Source organism: Neolamprologus multifasciatus, chromosome 5, assembly GCF_963576455.1.
Source record: "Neolamprologus multifasciatus chromosome 5, fNeoMul1.2, whole genome shotgun sequence".
In the NCBI taxonomy this organism is placed as follows: Eukaryota; Metazoa; Chordata; class Actinopteri; order Cichliformes; family Cichlidae; genus Neolamprologus; species Neolamprologus multifasciatus.
In genome coordinates this window covers 33,440,499-33,460,056 of record NC_140443.1, presented here as the reverse complement: position 1 = coordinate 33,460,056, position 19,558 = coordinate 33,440,499, and the positions used below count along the sequence as shown (strand labels likewise).

At 42.9% G+C, this 19,558-nt stretch overlaps 1 protein-coding gene and 2 long non-coding RNA genes across 5 annotated transcripts in view; 1 reads left to right on the top strand and 2 right to left on the bottom strand.

The window, feature by feature from the left end:
* The first annotated feature begins 279 nt into the window (after positions 1 to 279).
* Positions 280 to 19,558, top strand: part of slc41a1 (solute carrier family 41 member 1) — a 29,467-nt gene continuing 10,188 nt past the window's right edge. The window contains exons 1-4 of one of the 3 annotated variants that reach the window (XM_085159292.1): positions 280 to 615; positions 2,599 to 3,729; positions 9,985 to 10,092; positions 15,618 to 15,689. In XM_085159292.1, coding sequence (XP_085015418.1) covers positions 3,244 to 3,729; positions 9,985 to 10,092; positions 15,618 to 15,689 — 666 coding nt within the window. In that variant the 5' untranslated portion in view covers positions 280 to 615; positions 2,599 to 3,243. Of the gene's footprint in view, positions 616 to 786; positions 1,100 to 1,946; positions 2,442 to 2,598; positions 3,730 to 9,984; positions 10,093 to 15,617; positions 15,690 to 19,558 lie in introns of those variants that run through there. The other 2 variants (XM_085159293.1, XM_085159294.1) reach the window with 2 other exon arrangements.
* Positions 5,208 to 15,827, bottom strand: LOC146519163 (uncharacterized). Its single transcript, XR_014874064.1, has 2 exons — positions 14,517 to 15,827; positions 5,208 to 14,423 (listed from the first exon to the last, which is right to left on the bottom strand). It is a non-coding gene; the product is annotated as an uncharacterized LOC146519163 (long non-coding RNA).
* Positions 17,003 to 18,946, bottom strand: LOC146519162 (uncharacterized). The gene is made up of 2 exons (XR_014874065.1): positions 18,465 to 18,946; positions 17,003 to 18,315 (listed from the first exon to the last, which is right to left on the bottom strand). It is a non-coding gene; the product is annotated as an uncharacterized LOC146519162 (long non-coding RNA).

The window sequence follows — 19,558 nt, the reverse complement described above, 5'->3', positions numbered from 1 at the left end:
AGTGACTAAATTTGCCCCAGACTCATACCCCTGCCAGCCCATTCATTGAGAAATCAAGCTCTACTGTTAAACTAAAACTGCAGTCTCCGCGCGGTGGTAGTAAATTAGTGGCTTGTGGAAGAGACTGGCACGGCATGGGCACGCACGGGGTAGAGGTTGTGGGGGGGCTTGTGCGCAATGGAAACCAGAGGGGTGGAAGGTCGGTAATGTAGGGGAGGGAGGTAAAGGTGGGGCGGGGGTCTATATCGACTATCCAGATTGTGGAAAGAGGGCCCGCCTAGTGGCTTCCTGGCCCCCTGCACCGTGCGCGTGTATTATAGATGCGCATCCAGGCAGCCGGGCGGCGTGGGGCACTGCATGTGTACAATGTAACGGGCAGACTGGAGCCGCACAGAGGGCAGGGCTTAACCATTAACTAACATTAACCTTTAAATCAGCTGTGCAGAGCCGGTACCGCACATAAGGCGTGCGTACCGGCTTCCACGCCTCACAAGCCTGAGCGCGTTAACAAGAGGTGGAGGATAAATTCAGCCGGGCACACGGAGTCCCTGTACTCATACAGATCATCACTCCGGTCTGTCCGCCCCTCACACCGAGGACCGCTGGCACTCAGAGGTAAGCAACCGTGAGCTTTTTTATGTATGTATTTATTTTTACATTACTTATTTTAATGTGCACATTTCCACCGGGATGTGTCATTCGAGACTCAAACTGCAAAGCCGCAGCTTGTACCTCAGCTATGGTGATGGTGAAGAATGATTACTTTTTTTCTCTTTTTTAGGGGGGGGGGGGGGGGGGGACACAATTTTTCACGAGTTTAACACTCGTGGTTACAGTGGCAGTGACATGGGCTCCAGCCCGGCGATGGAACAGAGAGCCCTCTGCCCTCGTTTAAATGAGAAGCAGAACAGAATAGCGGGGCTCGTCTATTCAGCCCTGACCAGGGGAGCACTAATTTACGCCTTTGCCATGTTGGGTTCGGGTGGTGTTGGTCCTGACTACTAAGCAGAGGATTGTTTGAGCCGGGAAAGTCCGTGCGGATGTCGCAACTTGCAGTCAGAGGAAAGCTGCTTCAAGTCAGCAGCAGCAACACTGGAAGGTAAAAGAAAGGCCTTCAGAGTAAAAGCTGCTTTATTATGTGAAGTAAAAACGGGTGGACCGTGACCTGATCTACCAAGGATCGCGTCATAGATTGGTGATGGTATTTTTTCAACAGGCTTCATCACCACACTGAGTTGAATAATAGAGCAGTTTATGTCAGTAGCTGACATCATTGTTTTAATTAAAGCGGCACTGAATGCTTTGCTTTACCTGCTGCTTACTTCTGTTGATACAAGTAGTTCATGTCGGTGTGAATGACATGTGTGTCCACGCTCGGTACATGAGGTTGGTTCTGATGTTTGAAGGGGATCTCTGTTGTGTTACTGTTTGTTACACTCCTGTCTGCTGCAGTGAGTTTAAGAGTTGGGGAGTTTAAGCTGATGGTGTTGTGCTAAAAACGGATTTCCAGTGTTTCTGTGTATTTTTTCTGTGTAATATCTTTACGTATGTTCATAAATAGACTTCGGTGAACAGGGATTTCAAAGGGGTTACATATAGAAATAAAAAAAAATATCTGTTTTTCAAGTATCTTTACAACTCTGTGTTAATATACTTACATTATAGCCAATCCGGTCCTTTATCCCCACTTAAAATATTTTTACAGAACTACTGTAATATTTGTTGGCATTTCTGCTGTCCTCTTGGCCAGCTCACTCTTACAAAAGACATTTTTAATGTTAATGACATTTTTTAACTGCATAAATAAAGGTTATATAAAAGTCACTGCCAAAAACTGATTGCGGCTTCTACCTTGTTACACGAATGTTGTTTGTGGCTCAATATGACTTTGTGTCATCCATAAGGGATACATTTGACATGTGTTTAACATATTATAGGCCAACAAGTTACTTATAGCAGTTTAAATACGAGCAATCACTTTTTGGCAGACAATCACTTTTTGGCACAACAACGGCACTCTGGGCTCACGGGTAAAGTGAGGGGTGTTTTTTACTTTGAAAATCGCGACAGTGGTCGTTGTTGCGCTGCTGTGGTTGGAAGCTGTGCTTGCAGAGGATGTGCGCAGCGCCTCTGTTAATGGTGGAATATTTTTAGCCACCGGGAGGAAATTTGGCGCTGGATGAAACTGTTTTTAAACTCACTGTTGGGCTCTGCTCAGCACTGCTTTAATGGAGGGGAGAGCAAACAATTGTTTGCGGCTATACTGATCTATTAGTAGGGCTGACGGGGCATTTGTGGTACCCACGGTGAAGTTAGTGCCTAACAGTGATTTTCTGTCCTCTTTATTTATTTTAACATCTGAATATGACGAGCTGCAACATCCAAGCCTAAACACCACCGCACAGTGTCTCTGTCCTCTCACCAGTTAGATCTGAATGTTGGTTTGTAACTTTTTGGAATTTTTGATTTATGAATATTTTGATCAGAGCAGTAAAAGCTGCCCTGCTGCTTAGAGATTTTTGGAAATAGACGTGGAGTATTGCTGGAAAATGATTTTATTTAAGACCAAATAAGTAATGATATTCATTCTTTCCCCAGGTGACGGTCCACTCTGGTTGGAGAGATACTTTTCCACTGTTGGTAATTCAATCCTCATACTGAGACCTTTAAATATCACATTTGAAAACTGTCCAGCGGCCACGTGGTGTAAAGTGAGACGTTTGGAGCCCTGTGCAGCGACCAGTCTCACATGGACAGCAGACTGACAGCATGACCGGTGCCACTGCAGGTCTCTGATTGACATATTTTTCCAGCTTGTACTGAACTGCAAAGGACTGTTTGCAGCTGACTGCAGGGGATTTCTGTGGTGAGTCCCCTCCCTGTTGTTTTCTATCCTTTTCTATGTTGAACCAGTATGTCTTCTGTTTTTTGCTGGCCTAACCTGAGCACCTTGCAGTGAATGGAGAACATACTGGTTCTGCTCCCGAAGCACCGACAGGAACACGGGCTTTGCAGACGCACGGCTGCATGTGCCTCGCTGCAGGTTTTTTCTGGCAGAGTGTTTTTCTCCCAGTCTTTATGACCGACCTCCACACCTTGTCGGCCTCTTTAATGGGATAAATCAGTTGGACTGATCAGGTTCAAAACCAGATCCGGTGGTCAGTTCTGACTTTCCCACAAAACCGTTAGGCTGAGGCACGCTGACCTTTTCTTATCAAGCCCACTGTCTTCAAAGGCTTCCGCATGGTACTTTGGTCGAAAGAACAAGAAAAGCTCCCCGACATCGACATGTCCTCTGGGGCCATTGAGATGAAGAAGGAGGGAGGCCCCCTCACTTCGGCCTTCCTCAACTCCAACTGCACCGTCCACCCGGTGATCCTGACCAAGGGCCCCGAAGAAGTGAGCCCGGTGACCGGGGATGAGTTTGAGCTCACCGAGGTCACATCTTTCCCCGAGCGAGTAAATGAGACTGGGGAGAATGACGAGAGGTCGGAGATTGTGGTGGCCATGGACTGTCGGGCCAATGCCAAAGGTCAGCGAGAGGAGGATGCTCTCCTGGAGAATGCGAGCCAGAGCAACGAGAGTGATGACACCAGCACCGATCAGAGCCCCGAACCAACAGCGCCCCTCAAGGAGACCTCCTTTTCCATCGGACTGCAGGTGGTCTTCCCCTTCTTGCTGGCCGGGTTCGGGACGGTGGCAGCAGGGATGGTGCTAGACATCGTCCAGGTGAGTGAGATTTCTTACACAACGTAATTGGCAACTAAGAAAAAAGAACCAAGGCTGGTTAATCCTGTGTTTACTCTTTAAAAAGTTTTTGTTTTGTTTTTTGCATTGACAGGGGTTTGGCTGTTGGAATGTGCAAAAAGTCTGGTGTCAATGCACAACCCCAACTTTTCCTCGCAGGCATTTACATTTCATTTCACAGCTGTTTTTCTCAGCAGATCCACTGCACCAAGCAGGCCATGTGTAGTCACACTTATGGGATAGGCTCGCACGTGAAACATTTGAATGATCTAGTGCACAAGGCCGGTTTGCCTTGGCGTGTGTCAGTCATCGTGCTGGTGGCCTATCTGGTTGCCTGTCTTTGGGGATGTGTGTATGGGGCAGTTATCAGACACCGTGGGGGTATTTACATAACATTTTCTCCTCAGCGGCTGGGCTGACTGTCCCTGTGGCTGGCGCATACTGGTACACACTGGTGTGTCTTCTAACGAGTCATCACACACACACACACCTCTTTTCAAAATCTCACATAAAGTACAAGAAACAATAGACGGTATTTGCATAGCAGTGCACAGCCGGGGAGCTATATGATCCACTCGGCCTTTAAAGAAGAATAGGACTGATGAGTCACTGCCTTTGTTCTGAGAGGATCCAAATGTGCTCTGTAGAAATGTCATTTTGACAGGTCATATATTTATCTGAAGTCCGCTTGGAATGCAGATGAAGCCGGCCGTGTCAGTCCGCCAGGTCTGGGCAAACTGTACACACACGCTGATGCCAACATGGTGGACCCCAGAAACTCAGAACAGACAGGAGGGGGGAGGCGGGGGAATAAGTTTACTTTCTTTGAGCACCTGAAATGGCAGCGTACTACAGCTGAGCTAGAGTCGGAGTAAAAACAAAATACAATTCAGCGCCAAGGCCTCTATTACCATGTGGTTAGGTATCCTCGCTAAACCAAGAATGCAGAGGTTTGAGGTCAAAAAAGTTTTCATGCTGCCTCAACTTAGGCACCATGCTGCTGCGTTCTCTTTAATTTCCAAAACACTCAGTGCACCATTCTTTCAGAGGTGTGACTGGAAACAAGCTCACACAGAAGGTAGAGGGCCGTATCCCTCCCTGCTGGTCTAGCACTCTTGTACCTGAGAGTAAATAGCTGAAAGAAATGGCTGCATTAAGATGCGAGGCTTCTCACTGCAGTTCCATTGAGGTCGGCTGAGCATCCAGCAGGTCGTCTGGCTGCCTAATTCCCCCCATGACACCATGAAACGCTAACTCAGCTAATCCCCCCTGTCCTTGCAGGAAGGTAGTTGTCTAACTCTATCTCACTCTCTCTCTCTCTCTCGTTGGGACTGCAGTTGATCCTCGGCTATAAGTGAGCATAACTTTCTGAGGTCACGTGCTTAGGGTTAGGTCGAGCCCCAATACCTAATGTATATGAAGCTGATGAAAAAGTAGATGTAGTTTCTCGTGTTGGAAAACTCTTTTTTGCCAAAGCGTGAATAGAACAAGTTTTAACTTGATGCTAAAACACGAGGCAGGTCTGTTTTCTTGCTGCACTGATCTTTATTTGTCTCGCTAAATAAGGAGCTAATTTATGCAGACAAGTAAAGCACAGATCTTTATTTGATTATCAGATGAGATAAAGTGATCCAGGAGAACTTAACTAGCTCGCCTGAGTTCAGAAGTTTCTCTCTGTGGATAAAATTCAAAGTCATTTGGGTCTTGCTGTTCTTGTGTTTCTTGGATTGTTCTCAAATTAGACAGAATAATTTGTTTGTTCTTTTGGTTCATTTGTTTACCCCTTATTTATCCTGGAGGTTAGAATAAAAAGTAATCTCCAGTTCCAAAGATGATATATTGGTTATGAGACAAAGAAAGCACTATAGCCAGTAGCAAGCTTTTCTTCTGGGATGCCTGAACCTTTAGTTAATGTGTCTGCCTGGCCCGAGTTTAAAAGCTGTGGTTTGGACACTTGTATACTCGACTTTCTGTGTCACTTTCTATATTGGCTCTTTGACCTCTTAAATCCTGGTCACTTTGACCATCTACCACACACGCACAGAGTTTTCTGGCCTTTTTCCCTCACAAGGTTGGCCCAGAAAGGATTGTCCAACTGGTATAGAGGAGTGAGACGTCTGCATAGTTGTGCTTAGTGACTTGGCAGGCAAATGACCTAAAACTGTCAGTCTCTCATTGGCAGGGCCGGGAACCCAGGACTGACCTGCTCAGTTGGACTGAAGGTTACGTGTGGTTTGGAAAGGTCACGCAGTGCTAGTTTTCTTGGGGATGTCGGAGTCCAAGGCCAAATGGGTGATTTTTGTTATTTTGAAACACACGCACACTTACTCACAGTCACATAAGATTTCATCATTTGAGCAATCAATCTACAAACAAAAGGCTGAAAAAAGACAAAAGCAAATATGCGTGTCCAGTGTTGTGTGTTATGATAATCATCCGCGTGTGTTTGTCTGCCTCAGAGTTAGCCGTCTGGCCTGGTGTGCGGTGTCTGTAGACTGAAACACCAAAAAAGAGGAAAAAGAACAGAACACAGCTTCAGCCTCAAAGACACATGGTCTAAAAATACAGCAGCCAGTAAACAGGAAATCATAGTCCACACAAAGGTTTAACTCTGGCCAAGCCTTCACTACCCACCAGATACCATTTTGGTCCAACCACATCACTTGCTTGGTTTTCACACAGGAGTCACTTTCAAACCAGAACGTGGGCTTAATTCCCTCAAACTGAATCGTCTCTTCAGCTTCTAGCTTCATACCCAGACTTTGGTTTCCATAGCTTAATCAGACACTACTTAAATTCACACCACAGTATGCTATTTTTCTATTTTTTCCAGAATTTGTCTGAACAAAATCACCAAAATCTTAACAATCACAATTTAATAACCCCATGTAAGCATATGTTTCTAAACTTCTGCCCTCCCTATTGCAGTGACCGACTGCTTGTTATGAGTAGTTGTTTTATTTTGGTGACTTCTGCTTGTAATGCTGATGACGTGACGGTCATTAACAATGTTATCAGCTCGCAGCTCTTAAAACGTGACCATATCCCTGATAGCTGCTTGGTTAGGATGTGAGTGATAGGGATGGACAGGATTAGTGGGTTAGAGTGCTTTTGTGTTGATTAATCTTTCACAGTGTGAAAGATCCTGAGGAACCTTTGATCCTAGGCTGTGTATTTGCTCCCCCCCTCATCACAGAGTTCAGGCTTTCCACCCCAGCCCTTCTTATCTGGTCCCAAACAATTCAGTTCAGTTCAGTTTTATTGATATGGCATCATATCCCAACATTACCAGCCTCAAGTCACTTTGTATCGTAAGGCCAAGCCTCCACAATAATAGATAGAAAACCCCAGCAATCATACAAGCCTGTATGAGCAGCAAACTCCCTTCATAACAGGAAGAAACCTCCAGCAGAACCAGGCTCAGGCCTGCGAAAGCATTATCTAGGTTGAACTGTGGGGACTGTGTTTGATTTTCCTTTCAAAATTCATAGAAATCTAAAAAGAGGTAAATTACCATGTGATGATAGCTGATGGTTTTGAGATGGAGTTTTGACTTTCTTTTGCTCCCCACTTGGACTCTTTCCATTCATGCAGCCAAAACCTGCTCGGTAAAACTACATATAGACTACAGATTCCTCTGGTAGCTTGCCCTACATATTCTCCTTCTCTAAATGCAGATATCAGTTTATACAGATAAACTAGACCCTGACTGTACCATCCATGCTGCAGCAACAGAAAAACGAAACAGACACCACCTGCTGTAGTGTCTGTGACGCTGCTGGAGTTGCGTTGACATTGCATGCCATCGGGGTTCGGCGTCCCGCTCAACACAGCAAGTACAGTTATCACAAATAAAATAAAAGGTCACGTTTCTCAACTGGGCATCCTGACCCTTGCGGGGCTTGCATACCAGAGCTCCTATAGGTCTGTACACAGAGGTACTGCGGTTCTCCAGTCGAGTTCTTAGAAGCGAGGAGGGAGGGTTTGTTTGGCTCCGAGCCAGCGTTCCATGGAGAAAACAACATATATCACCACAGGGGAGGCAAAGAGGAAGATAGGCCAGTGAGACAGAAGGAAAGCTTGAAAACATACAGCTATGAAAGAAGAGAGAAGTGCTCACAAGGCTGTCGGGTTGGCAGAGGGCAGTGAGCCAAGCTGAGAGGCTGGTTGTTGGAAACGAGCTCTGCTTGGCTTAACGACAGCTAAAGGGATAGGCAGAAGGAGTTCAACCACCACCTCTAAAGACAACACGAGCGTACGAGTGTAGGCGGCACTCCTTATCAGTGCTGTACATCTGGTGGGAGCAACCTAGCGAGCACACACATTAGACCTCTGTGTGAGAAATGCAGGCCAGCAGTGTTGTCTTGCAGCTTCAGCATCTGTTTTCCCCTCTTTCTTTTCTGCTCGGTGTCAGCCTCAGTGAATATTGATTCCGCTCGGGTTAGACTGGACTGTAAGTGCTGGGGGCCAGTGGGACCGGCACCTATGATAAGCACTTTGACTGGAGATAAATTGATGGCCTTAGCCTCAGCAATAGCTTTGTTTCTGGCCACAGTAGACCGCAAATCTGCTATCGCTGCATGAAGTCTAATGGAGGGAGAAGTTCACAGAGGGAGTTACAGGGAACCCACCTCTCGAGGACTGGCCAGCAGCCAGGGACCAGGTTATCGAAGGTCAGGCCTAATAATACTAGCTGTAAATGTAATTTCAGACCATCTACTGGATACACAGCTGAGCAGTCTTGTTCCCTTACTCGTTCCCTTATTTGTGGCTCTGTCCAGCTAGTCCACTACCTTCACAGCTGATTTAGATAGATGAGCTGCTGGCTGACTTTCTCGGAGTAGTGTGTACAGCAAAATGTAGCTTTTTTTATGCTGCGGTAAGAGCTGAGCAAGCAAGCGCACCCCTGGCAATGAATGACCAGATGCTGAAGCACTAAAGTAGGCACAAGTAATATCAAACTATTTTTACTATGGTACATGATGCAGTGGGCTTTGGCTTTACTCTATTAATTCAGTCGGATGTTTTGTACACTCATGCTGTGTTATGTGTCACAGAGGGTCCCCATGAGGAGGGCAGAGCACTGAGAAATATTTTGCTTTTCCTTATTTTCTATCGTATGAATACTATATAATAGATTACAGTGGTGCTCATATTAAACACGGGCAAAGTTTCAGATAATCAGAGTACCATATGTACAAGTAATCCTACAAGCCATAACAGTGTTCAGGTTTAGCATTTGCCTGATGATATCAATGAGATTGGGTATCTTTAACCAATGAGAAGAGAGTTGGCTTAGGTGTGAGGGAGCTAAAACGGCTAAACTGGAAATTAACATAATGCTTTGCCTTTAAGAGTTGCTAATCATCTAGTTCACTTGGCTTCTAAATATTCAGTCCCATCTATCTTACTGATGCTGTTTAGCTGCACTGTGTTTCCATTTGTGTGGCACTGGATGGGGAAACGGCCGTGTGGAGAACAAGATCTGGTCAAAAAATATTCAGTTCAATTCGGTTTTATTTATATAGCGCCAAATCACAACAACAGTCGCCTCAAGGCGCTTTATATTGCACAGTAGATCGTACAATAATAGATACAGAGAAAAACCCAACAATCATATGACCCCCTATGAGTAAGCACTTTGGCGACAGTGGGAAGGAAAAACTCCCTTTTAACAGGAAGAAACCTCCGGCAGAACCAGGCTCAGGGAGGGGCGGGGCCACCTGCTGCGACCGGTTGGGGTGAAAGAATACCGAGGTTGCAGTCAGCTTTTATTCTGGAATATCTTGTACAGTACAGATTTTGATATAAATATAAATGTGTATAGTATTATGATTACACAGAGACATGAGACAGTCCCTGTGTTTACGCTACAGGAGATGGTGGGTAAAGGTGATAGAGAAGGAAAACAGAATGCAAGCTAAAGTAGGAGAGTGATTAATCATTTCAGCTTTAGGTTTTACTGCCCTTGTTCTTGTTAAGAGGGAGCTGGCATGATACATAGTGTGAAAGGTCTATAGAGGCAGACTTTCTGCTCTTTAATGCAGGAGTTGTTTCACCTCTAAATCAATATTAAAGGTTGCACAGACCCAGAGACAGTCTGCTCTGAACTGCAGCTAACCTCTATCTATGCGGGGGACAGCATTTTGTGTGGCCGTGAACCTGTTTCAGTATGGCAGAGTGTGCGCTGTGTTAATGTTGTGGTGCTGATAATAATGTTTTGCTATGTCATTGCAGCACTGGACGGTGTTCACCGATGTGTCTGAGGTTTTCATCCTAGTTCCTGCACTGCTGGGGCTTAAAGGCAACTTGGAGATGACGCTGGCCTCCAGACTTTCTACAGCGGTAAGAAACTTGTTTGTTTGTTTCCACCTCAGACTACTAGCCTGTTACAGGTTGCACGTCTTCCATGACCTTTTATCTTATATTGAAAGGCTGTCCTAGCAGTGATGAGTAACTGAGGTATAAATTTTGGATTTGTTTACTTTAAGTTGCATTGAATTTTCTTTAATAGTTGTTCAATCTATTGCCAGACCAATGGTCACTGTCAGACCCCTCAAACCTGATTGTGCGTAGGTTCAGAGGTCATGTTGTGACATAGGTTTCAGACAAACTGATTCCTCACATTCCTCACACACCCCATCTAGCTTGTTCACCTGGGTTAGCAGGTTGTTTAAAGGTGAATGGAAGTTTTTTACCTCTGCCTGAAGACGTGAACTCCAAATATCAAGTAATTTGAACTAAAAATGTTTTCCCTTGATCTAGTAGCTAAAAATTGATTGAATTCTCAGAATATGTTGGTATAGCTCAACCCAGTTTCACATCACTGTTGGAGCTGGGAGATAATTTAAGAGCTTTCTTGCATAATGCGACATGAACTTTCTGTCATATTGGACTTCATAAAACCACCAGTTGTGAGGGAAAAATGAGTATTTCCAATTGTCTGAGGAGTTATTGCTGGAGGTTGCTGCCTTTCGCTAGGTGAAATTAAGCTGAAGGCAAATGGTCTTCATTCCTGTTTGTGTCGCAATTTTCACAGCGTCAGTACCATGGAAATCGATAGCAACTGCAAGGAAGTTTTCTCCAACCGTTCAGGAATACACACTGATTGTTCTGCAACCACTTTCCAACTGGTTGCAGAACACTTATTTGCTCCTTGTAACCAGCAGTTGCCAGAGGGTGATGGGCTGCTCTCTAGGCCTGTGTAAATGCTACTTTATTTGCTCGACCCTATGTTGTCACACACCCACAATAAAAATAAGTTAACGTCACATGGTTAGGAGTCACATAACGTGAAACCTTAATAACATATTGTCATATAACATTTGGTTAACTATTAGCTGCTTATAGTGTTTCACAGATACCAAAGTTCTTAGTAGCTCTAATTTCAGCTAGTTACCCATCTAGCCATTCATAGCCAAATGTATACAGTCACATGCTTTTGTTTGTGAAGGTGCAGTGATTCTGTGACTGCAGTTTGATACTAAAGGCAATTCTTACTGCTTTGCTATCTGTGAGCTAACAATACCATTTCACATTGTACATAGCTAGCAGGTAACCAGGGGTTAGCAACAAAACTTACATTTTTTTAATAAGTCCAGTAGTGCTCTTAATTGCACCAATCCTCACATTCTTTCCACTAGCCTGTGGGAAACCTGTGACTTCTTATCCACGCTGCAAAAAAAAAGTCATATGTTTGCAAATTTGTTCTGGAAAATTGCTCCAGTGTACTAACTCATTCTGCTCCAAGCTAAAGCTAAATCTTTAAATCTTGTTTATGTCATCACCTCCTAAATACACCAGTTGGTTTAACCTGTCAATTGGTGGCTACAGCAAAGGTTTCAGATGCAGAATTGTTGAATATGATTTGCAGGTGTACTACTTAAAACTGCACTTTGCAGAGGTTTTATATATTTATAATTTCCATATTTTGTCAGTAAGAGCCCAACGAAAGAGGAAAACAACCGGGAAAAGTTGAATATTTGAGGAAACACCGTTGATGCTGATTTAAGGTTCAAACTTCAACAGATTTTTGTAATGATTTGCTTTACTTTCTATTTTATTTCTGTTTTAATTCAGAGCCCAGTGTATAATGGTTAATAACTGTCATATTGGGAAGTGGAAGTAGTGATGATTTGTCAGAGCTTCAGCACTGATTGAACCAACGTTGTGTAGTTCGATTGGCTGTATTCAAAGTAATGAAAACACAAAATGCATTAGTCATAATAACGTTACATGCATCTACGTGGAAATAAATAAAACAGACTTTTGCATCGATTCTTTCTTTAGTCTGCAAAGTTTTCACTTTTCTCACATCCATCTTCACAAAGTAGACCCGACCCTGGTGCTTGTCCTGAGACATTACTGTTAGCTCTCTGCTGGCTGGCCTCAGCAGGACCACGTTTCTTTCCACGCCGCCGCTAATTATGAGCAGATTAAGACCACTGTAAGTTTCCTAATGCGCTTATAACTGAAAAAAATCATGTAATCCCCAGTACTGGCTGGCTGTCGGAGTTTTCAGTTCACATGACTGTGGTTCCTTTTTGATTTTTTTCCCTTTGGACTTTTTTAACCTATTTACTGAGGCGATTAAGGAATGAGGAAATAAGCAGCTGTTTTCTCAGTTCTGTTGAATATAATTGGGCCTAATTGATTATGTATGATCGTTGAAGGATTGCCAGCACCACCTGCATTGCAAAGAAAGTTGGGAAAAATTGCAAAGTGTTATCAGAGATTACAATGGCAACAACAGTCGCTGTTTCCCTGTATACTCAACTCATGTATGTTCAGGATTCAGAGCTGGAAACTGCAGACTTGCTCTGTATTTATTAAATAAGAGTGAATGCCAGCAGCTGAAAAACATGGTGCTGCTTTTGAATTTTAGGATATCCATGTTATGTCATCTATGAATCACTTTAACATCTCTCTGATGATCCCAACACCATTAATCCAGCCTCCTACACACACACACACACACACACACACACACACACACACACACACACACACACACACACACACACACACACACACACACACACACACACAGACACACACAGCTAAGGATTTGGCATCATTATCACACATCATCACATAACGCCAGGCTATGTTTCTGAGAATTTCTGTGTGTCGTCTGTGTACTCTGTCAGTTTACATGTTGTTCTAAAGGGAAATGTGGTTAGGAAATTCAAAAGCCTCGCAGCTTTTATTGCATCAAGATATATTCTTTGAAACTGAGGCTCTTATATTACGCTCCAAGGTTTTAAGGAAAGTCATATGTGGAGTTGCACAGCTGTTTGGCTCAGTTTTATCTGTTTGCCTTAAACCTTCTTATCAGCATTCGTGGCCATCTTCCCACCCTGAGTGACAGCACGACTGTCGTAGCAGCTGGCGTGCACGCACATACTTACTGATGGGCGTGGTGCATGTGTTCGTGACTCTAACGCTTCGTATCTGGCAGATGCACGAGTTATATTGACGCACATTGCTGCAAACTTGATTGTCATGTAAGACCAGTTGTTTTAGTGCCAGATTAACTGGATGCTGCAAGACTATGTGAAATGTAAGAGGATGAGTAATGCTTCACACGGACGCACTAAGGCATAGAGACCATCCTGCTTTTTCTCAATCCTGTTTTGTTTTGTTTTTTCATTTAACTACTTTGGTATGTGGGTTTGCCTTTGATAGGCAGAGTGGGTGAATTCCAGTCTGTGTATTGTTAGGTCAAATAAGCTAGCAGCCACAAACACGTGAGTTGTTCCGGTGTTTGGAACTTTTAGTTGTCTGATCTCAACCAAAACTTGTGAGGTGTTTTGTGGATCATTAGCCAAAGACAGACACCAATCGCGCAAATGCTTTTGATAAAACAGTGCTTTGTTGTCTGCAACACCAGAATAACACCACCAGCCACTGGACAACGCTATTTTCTGTTAAACCATTTTGAGTAGCTCTTCGCTTTTTTTTTTTAGATTTATTACAGCTAGCATCTATTTACATCTCTGAGCTCTGATTTGTTCTCACAAGTTCGCAGTCGGGACACAAAGAAAGTAGAACAGATTGGCAGTGTTGGGGAGTAACGGAATACATGTACCGGCGTTACGTATTTAAAATACAAAATATGAGTAACTGTATTCCGTTACAGTTACCGTTTAAAAATGTGGTATTTAGAATACAGTTACTTTGTTGAAATTAATGGATTACACGGCGGTACTTTCCTGTTTCATATTGTGGCGGGTCAGGACTGTTTGGGTTTTGTTTGACAGCTACGTTCTGTTGTTCCAGGCAGCAGCGTTACGGTTGCCATGGTTACAGGGTGACGCTCTCTCTCTGTGTGTTTCCTGGGTGAGAGAGGCCTTTTTGTTGTTGTTGTGCTAAGCTAATAGGCAGAATGCTACAGGTATAGCTCTAAAGAATGTAGCATCATAGGCAGTGTAGTCCGTGCTGCAGGGAGAATGGACTGCCATACACGTTATGTGTCTGTGAGCGAGGGAGGGAGAAAAAGGAAAAGTACGAGCTGTCATCGAGCAAAAACAGGAGCTGGAAGCATGTAAATATAATAATAACCACTGCAGCCAAGAAGAGTGCCTGACGAGCCCAGTTGTAAGTAAGCTATTAAGACTCGACTGTACACCGTGTTCGTGTTTTCCTCCAAAAACAATAAGTTCCGTTGGAGCAGCCTTTCAACACCTCTCTTTGTCTCTCGCAAGCAGAGTTGACCCAGACAACAAAGTAAAGCTAGTTTTCGGCTACGAGCCGACACAGAACCCGACGTATTGGCCAGAGGTCCCTTTACTACGGTTCGGAGCCGCGGACCTTCAGTAACAGTAATAAATCACATTCATGTAGTTGTAAACAGCATGATAATATATTAAGTAATCCAAAGTATTCAGAATACGTTACTGTCATTGAGTAACGTAACGGAATACATTACAGAATACATTTTGGGGCATGTATTCTGTAATCTGTAATGGAATACATTTTAAAAGTAACCTTCCCAACACTGCAGATTGCACTTATAAAGGAACTGACAACTCTAACAACCCTAAAAGTTAATCAGTCAGTTAGAAGAGTATACACAGGCGCTTTGTGAAGCTATGTTGTCTGAATCAAACCACCACAATACCAACCACACACACACGCCTACTGGTGAAAGCATCTCTATGGGTTTGGCTGTGGATCTTCACCAATCATTTAAACTTTATTCATGTAGAAACGTTAGTACAAGTTCAGGGAAAATCACTTTAACGAGTGATTGACAAACACTCTGGCAGAGGATAAACGTTAGAGACAAAATTAAAGGTGAAAGCCATATCTCACGTGGCATTACACTAAATTCACAGATTAGGTAACACAAAATATTTAAAGCTCTGGAAGGTATCTTGAGTCATGCAGTGGGATCATGCAGTTCATACACTTTTCAATGAAGAACCAAGGATGAAGTGATGTCCTCACGAGCGATTTTCATGTATCCAGCTGTCTCCCTTCCTTCTGCATATGCAAACGAGCGAGGACAAAGAGGAAGAGGAGATTGTCTGTTTGTGTCCCCTCACTGTGGATGGGCATTAGGATCATTGATCTGGGTTCACAGTAGCCCACTGTAGCCACTGTAGCCACTTGATGCACAAGACCATCAGTGTGTGTGTGTGTTTAAGGGTGTGTATGTGAAAGAGGAGAGATGAGATAAGTGGAGTCGGCCGCAGGGTGGGGGATCAGATCAGAGTGTCTTTGTCCAGAGAACTGACGCCCTATTGTTCTGATGGGACCAAGAGGCAACAGACTGTGAACACTCTGTATCCCCCCACGCACCCACAAACACACACAGCTACTTACACACGGTCATGATAACGTTTTCGTTCTTATGTGTTTTTCAGGCTAATATTGGGCACATGGACACAGCCAAGGACATGTGGAAGATGATCATGGGGAACTTGGCCCTCATCCAGGTACAGGAAACACAATGAAGACTGCTGTCACGGAGCATCTTCAGCCATGTTTACATCCATTAAACAGACCAGTCACATAATGAGACCACTGAAATGCATCATAGTATTAGAGGAATCATGTAGTAATACTCAAAGCAGCAGCAAAGTTTTAAAAAATCTCAAACTGAAATCAAAATATTTTGAACCTGAATATAAAAGATGGGTTTAAAATGAGGTCAGTGCAATGCCTTAACAGCTTAACATTCATCAGGTCACTGCTGAACAACTTCGCGGAAGGACTAGGATCAGCTTGCATTTTAGCTACATGCTAAACAAGCACCAAAACTAGCTGTAACTTTTAAAATCAACTATTTTGCATGCACCTAAACTAGGTTGTAGGATTACCACTGACTAATGCCATGCAGGAAAAAAATCTATATAAGCATCTGGATGAGAACAGGTCACAGGTGACTGGTAGACGTTAACAGGTTAAGCTTGCAGTGTTTCTGATGGCCACCAGGGGGTAGATTTCTCTGCTTGAAAGTCAAAAAAAAATTTATTTCTTTTTTTATTATTATTATTATTTATAGGGATGCACCGATACCGATACTGGTATCGGGTATCGGGGCCGATACTGTAAAATGTGTGTGTACTCATACTCGTAAAAGTTAACCGATACCATGAACCGATACTAACTTATTTCATTAGTCAGAGGGTGGCTGGTCATTTCTGTTGTAGTTTTTTAGATTGGTCACTAGGGGGACATCCCGCGCTTAAACAGGCACAGGGTTAGGCGAGTGAGACTGGCGGCTCCAGATAAAAAAGAGAAACTGGAGGCTGCTGTAGCTAGGCTAAACAAAATGTCAGCAGTGTGGACCGGAATAGCCAACTTTAACTCAGGTTTTGGAAAAGCGATGAAAAATGTCAAGAGAAAATCCACTGGCTGTGTTTGTGTGTGTGTGGTAGAAGTATCGGTTTTTGTACTCAGTATCAGCAAGTACTCAGATCCAAGTATCGGTATCGTATCGGTTTGAAAAAATTGGTAACGTTGCATCCTTAATTATTTATTTATTTATTTTTAAGAACTTTATTTACAAACAACATACAAGGCACCATCATTAATCTGAATATGTAATATTCTCGGTTGAGCATTATAGCAAGAAAAAAACAAACAAACAAAAAACAATAAACACAAAGCACAAAAAGAAAGAACAGTCATTGAAGGATTTGAACCAAAGGAAAAAAAATTACATGAACAAAAAAGGGCGGTCATGATTATAAAATAGGGAGGTTTCTTTTTTAACATAGATTAAACTTGTTAAATAAAACAAGAAGTTTATGAGCTTTCTTGTTATTCACAAGTTTCAGCGATTTAGCCCAGAGTTTAAAGTCATTCAGCCATCTGTTTATACATGGTTTAGCTTTAAAGTATCTGCATTTGTGAATAAAAAAATTTCCCATTAACCAAAACATCCTAATCAACAAGTCAAAATCTGCATTCTCAGCAAGTACTCCAAATTTTATTACTGTCACCGTCAAGCTTGAAAGTCAAATTATTTGGGAGTTCAGAGGAAAAAGGCTCCTAGGTTTGCTCTGCTACCTCAGTAAACCCTTTTCTGATGTGTTTATGGTTCCTATCACTGATTTAAAGCCTTACTGTATAAAGCAAGATGATCGTTTTGTAAATTGTGGTCCCCATAATACAGTCTGTCCTTTAACCCTCTCAGGCTCAAATTAATTTTTTGTTGCTAATGCACAAAAGAATACCTGCAGTGGTACTTCTGAGTAAAAAAAACCCTCATAAAATATGTATGTGGGGTAATCAGGTTGTTAGCTTTTACTTGTTGCAAATCTGCATCGCCTGCCTTGAGAGGGTTAACCCAAATGTACAGTGTTTCACATTTATGTCACATTTCAGGAAGCCAGTTACCACCCTGTCTGGAAAAGCTTGTTGCACGAGTTATTGCACACAGTAAACACACTGACCAGTCACTACAGAGCACAGTAACATTTGTAAAAGAGTTAGGGGTTGACGTCACGTTCAAAAGGATCGAGACAGAACAGACATGTCAGTCGAGTATGGTCTGTTTTGTGCTTGATTTACTCACTGCAGCCAAGCTGCATGTACTCAGCTCTTTATATTAGTTTGCAGTGTGTTTTATTTATTGTACACAAACAAAGGCATGAAAACCTCTTTATTGCTTAAAGTCTTTGTTTGGTCTCTCGTGACACGGACCCCGACCCTAGTAGTTTGCAGTGATGTGAGCTTATAGTTGAGCTTATATAATACCTGGTGAGTCCATAGTTCCTGGAACACTAAGCCAGTGTTGGCCGGTGCTGTCACAACTTTCTATCTAGGGTTATCTTGCACTCACATTGGGTCACAGTGGTGCTCTCCGAAGGCGGTTACACTGGAAACTGCTTCATATGATTCTGAGAACTCACACTGAAACAGATAGCGAGTGTGCACCATAGCCGCCGTGACATTACTCATTGATTTATGAACTCCACACTCAAGCCTCCACTTTACCTTTATGGCAGTCACTATCTTTTTTTTTCTTTTTTTTTTTGAGCCAGAAGTGACCATATTTAGACAAGAGGGAGGCATGCTACGCTAACATTAATACTAGCATTGTGAAGATACCACCTTTCAAATTCAAATTCAAATTTTATTTGTCACACACACACAACCATACACAGTATGACATGGGGGTGAAATGCTTGTAGCTGTACAATGCCCGACCATTAAATGACAGAAAAAAAAAAGTTTTACAGTATTTACAATTTACAGGTTACCTTTAGCAGCAATAACTTCAGGTAACTGTTTTCTGTGTAAATTTAACAGTCTGTCACATTGTTGTGGAGGAATTTTAAACCATTCTTCCTTACAGTCTTTGTCACCTTTCTCTTAAGGTCCCACCACAGCATCCAGTCAGGTTGAGCTCTGACTGGGTTCTTTTCAGCCGTTCTCTTGAAGATATGTTGGCTTGCTTGGGATGATTTTCCTGTTGCAAGACCCGGTTTTTGACCAAGTTTTACCTGGTGGACGGACAAATAGATTTCCCAGATATAGCAATGTGTATTGTTGCTAAACATGTCCACTTTTGTCTGCTCTGTCCAAAGCACATTGCTCCAGAAATTGTGTGGTTTGTTTGGATGCAACTTTGCAACTCTAAGCCACGCTGCCATTTTCTTTTTAGAGAGAAGATGCTTTGTCCTGGCAACTTTCCCAGGCAAGCCATACTTATTTAGTCCTTTTTCAATTGTACCGTCATGAGCTGTAACATTTAACATGCAAACTGAGGCCTTCTAGAGCTTCTTGCTGTTTCTTCGAGCCCTGCACGGTCTGACCTTGGGATGAATTTGCAGGAACGTCCACTCCTGGGAAGGTTATAACTTTGTGTTAACATACATGTGAATGCCCCAAACCAGCAAACAGCCAGAGATTCTGTTTATATGGACGTACAGTTCACATTTGCTGATGGTCAGTTAATCAAGTCCATTCTGTTGGCAGTATTTGGCTGCTAGTTATTCTCTTAATTCCTATGGAAGAGTGATCTTAGATTTTCACAAACTACATAGTCCTGTGTAGTCTTTTTTTAATAACTGTACTTATTGTTCTGTAAGAATAGTAATAATACACACCTTCCTTCCGACTCAGTCCTTGGTTGAATTAGAAAGATGGTAGATAATGGACCAGCCCTTCAACAGTATTTGATGATGATGATGATGCTAAGAATCCCTCCTTGACTTTGAGAAGGAGCCTGTAATGTAACTGTATGTATCAAGAAGATGAGGTCAAAAATTGTATATGGACTGACTGAAATATGCTTATATGGGCCATAATAATATCATTCATCAGGAGTTTACATGTTAGCTGTGAGTCATAG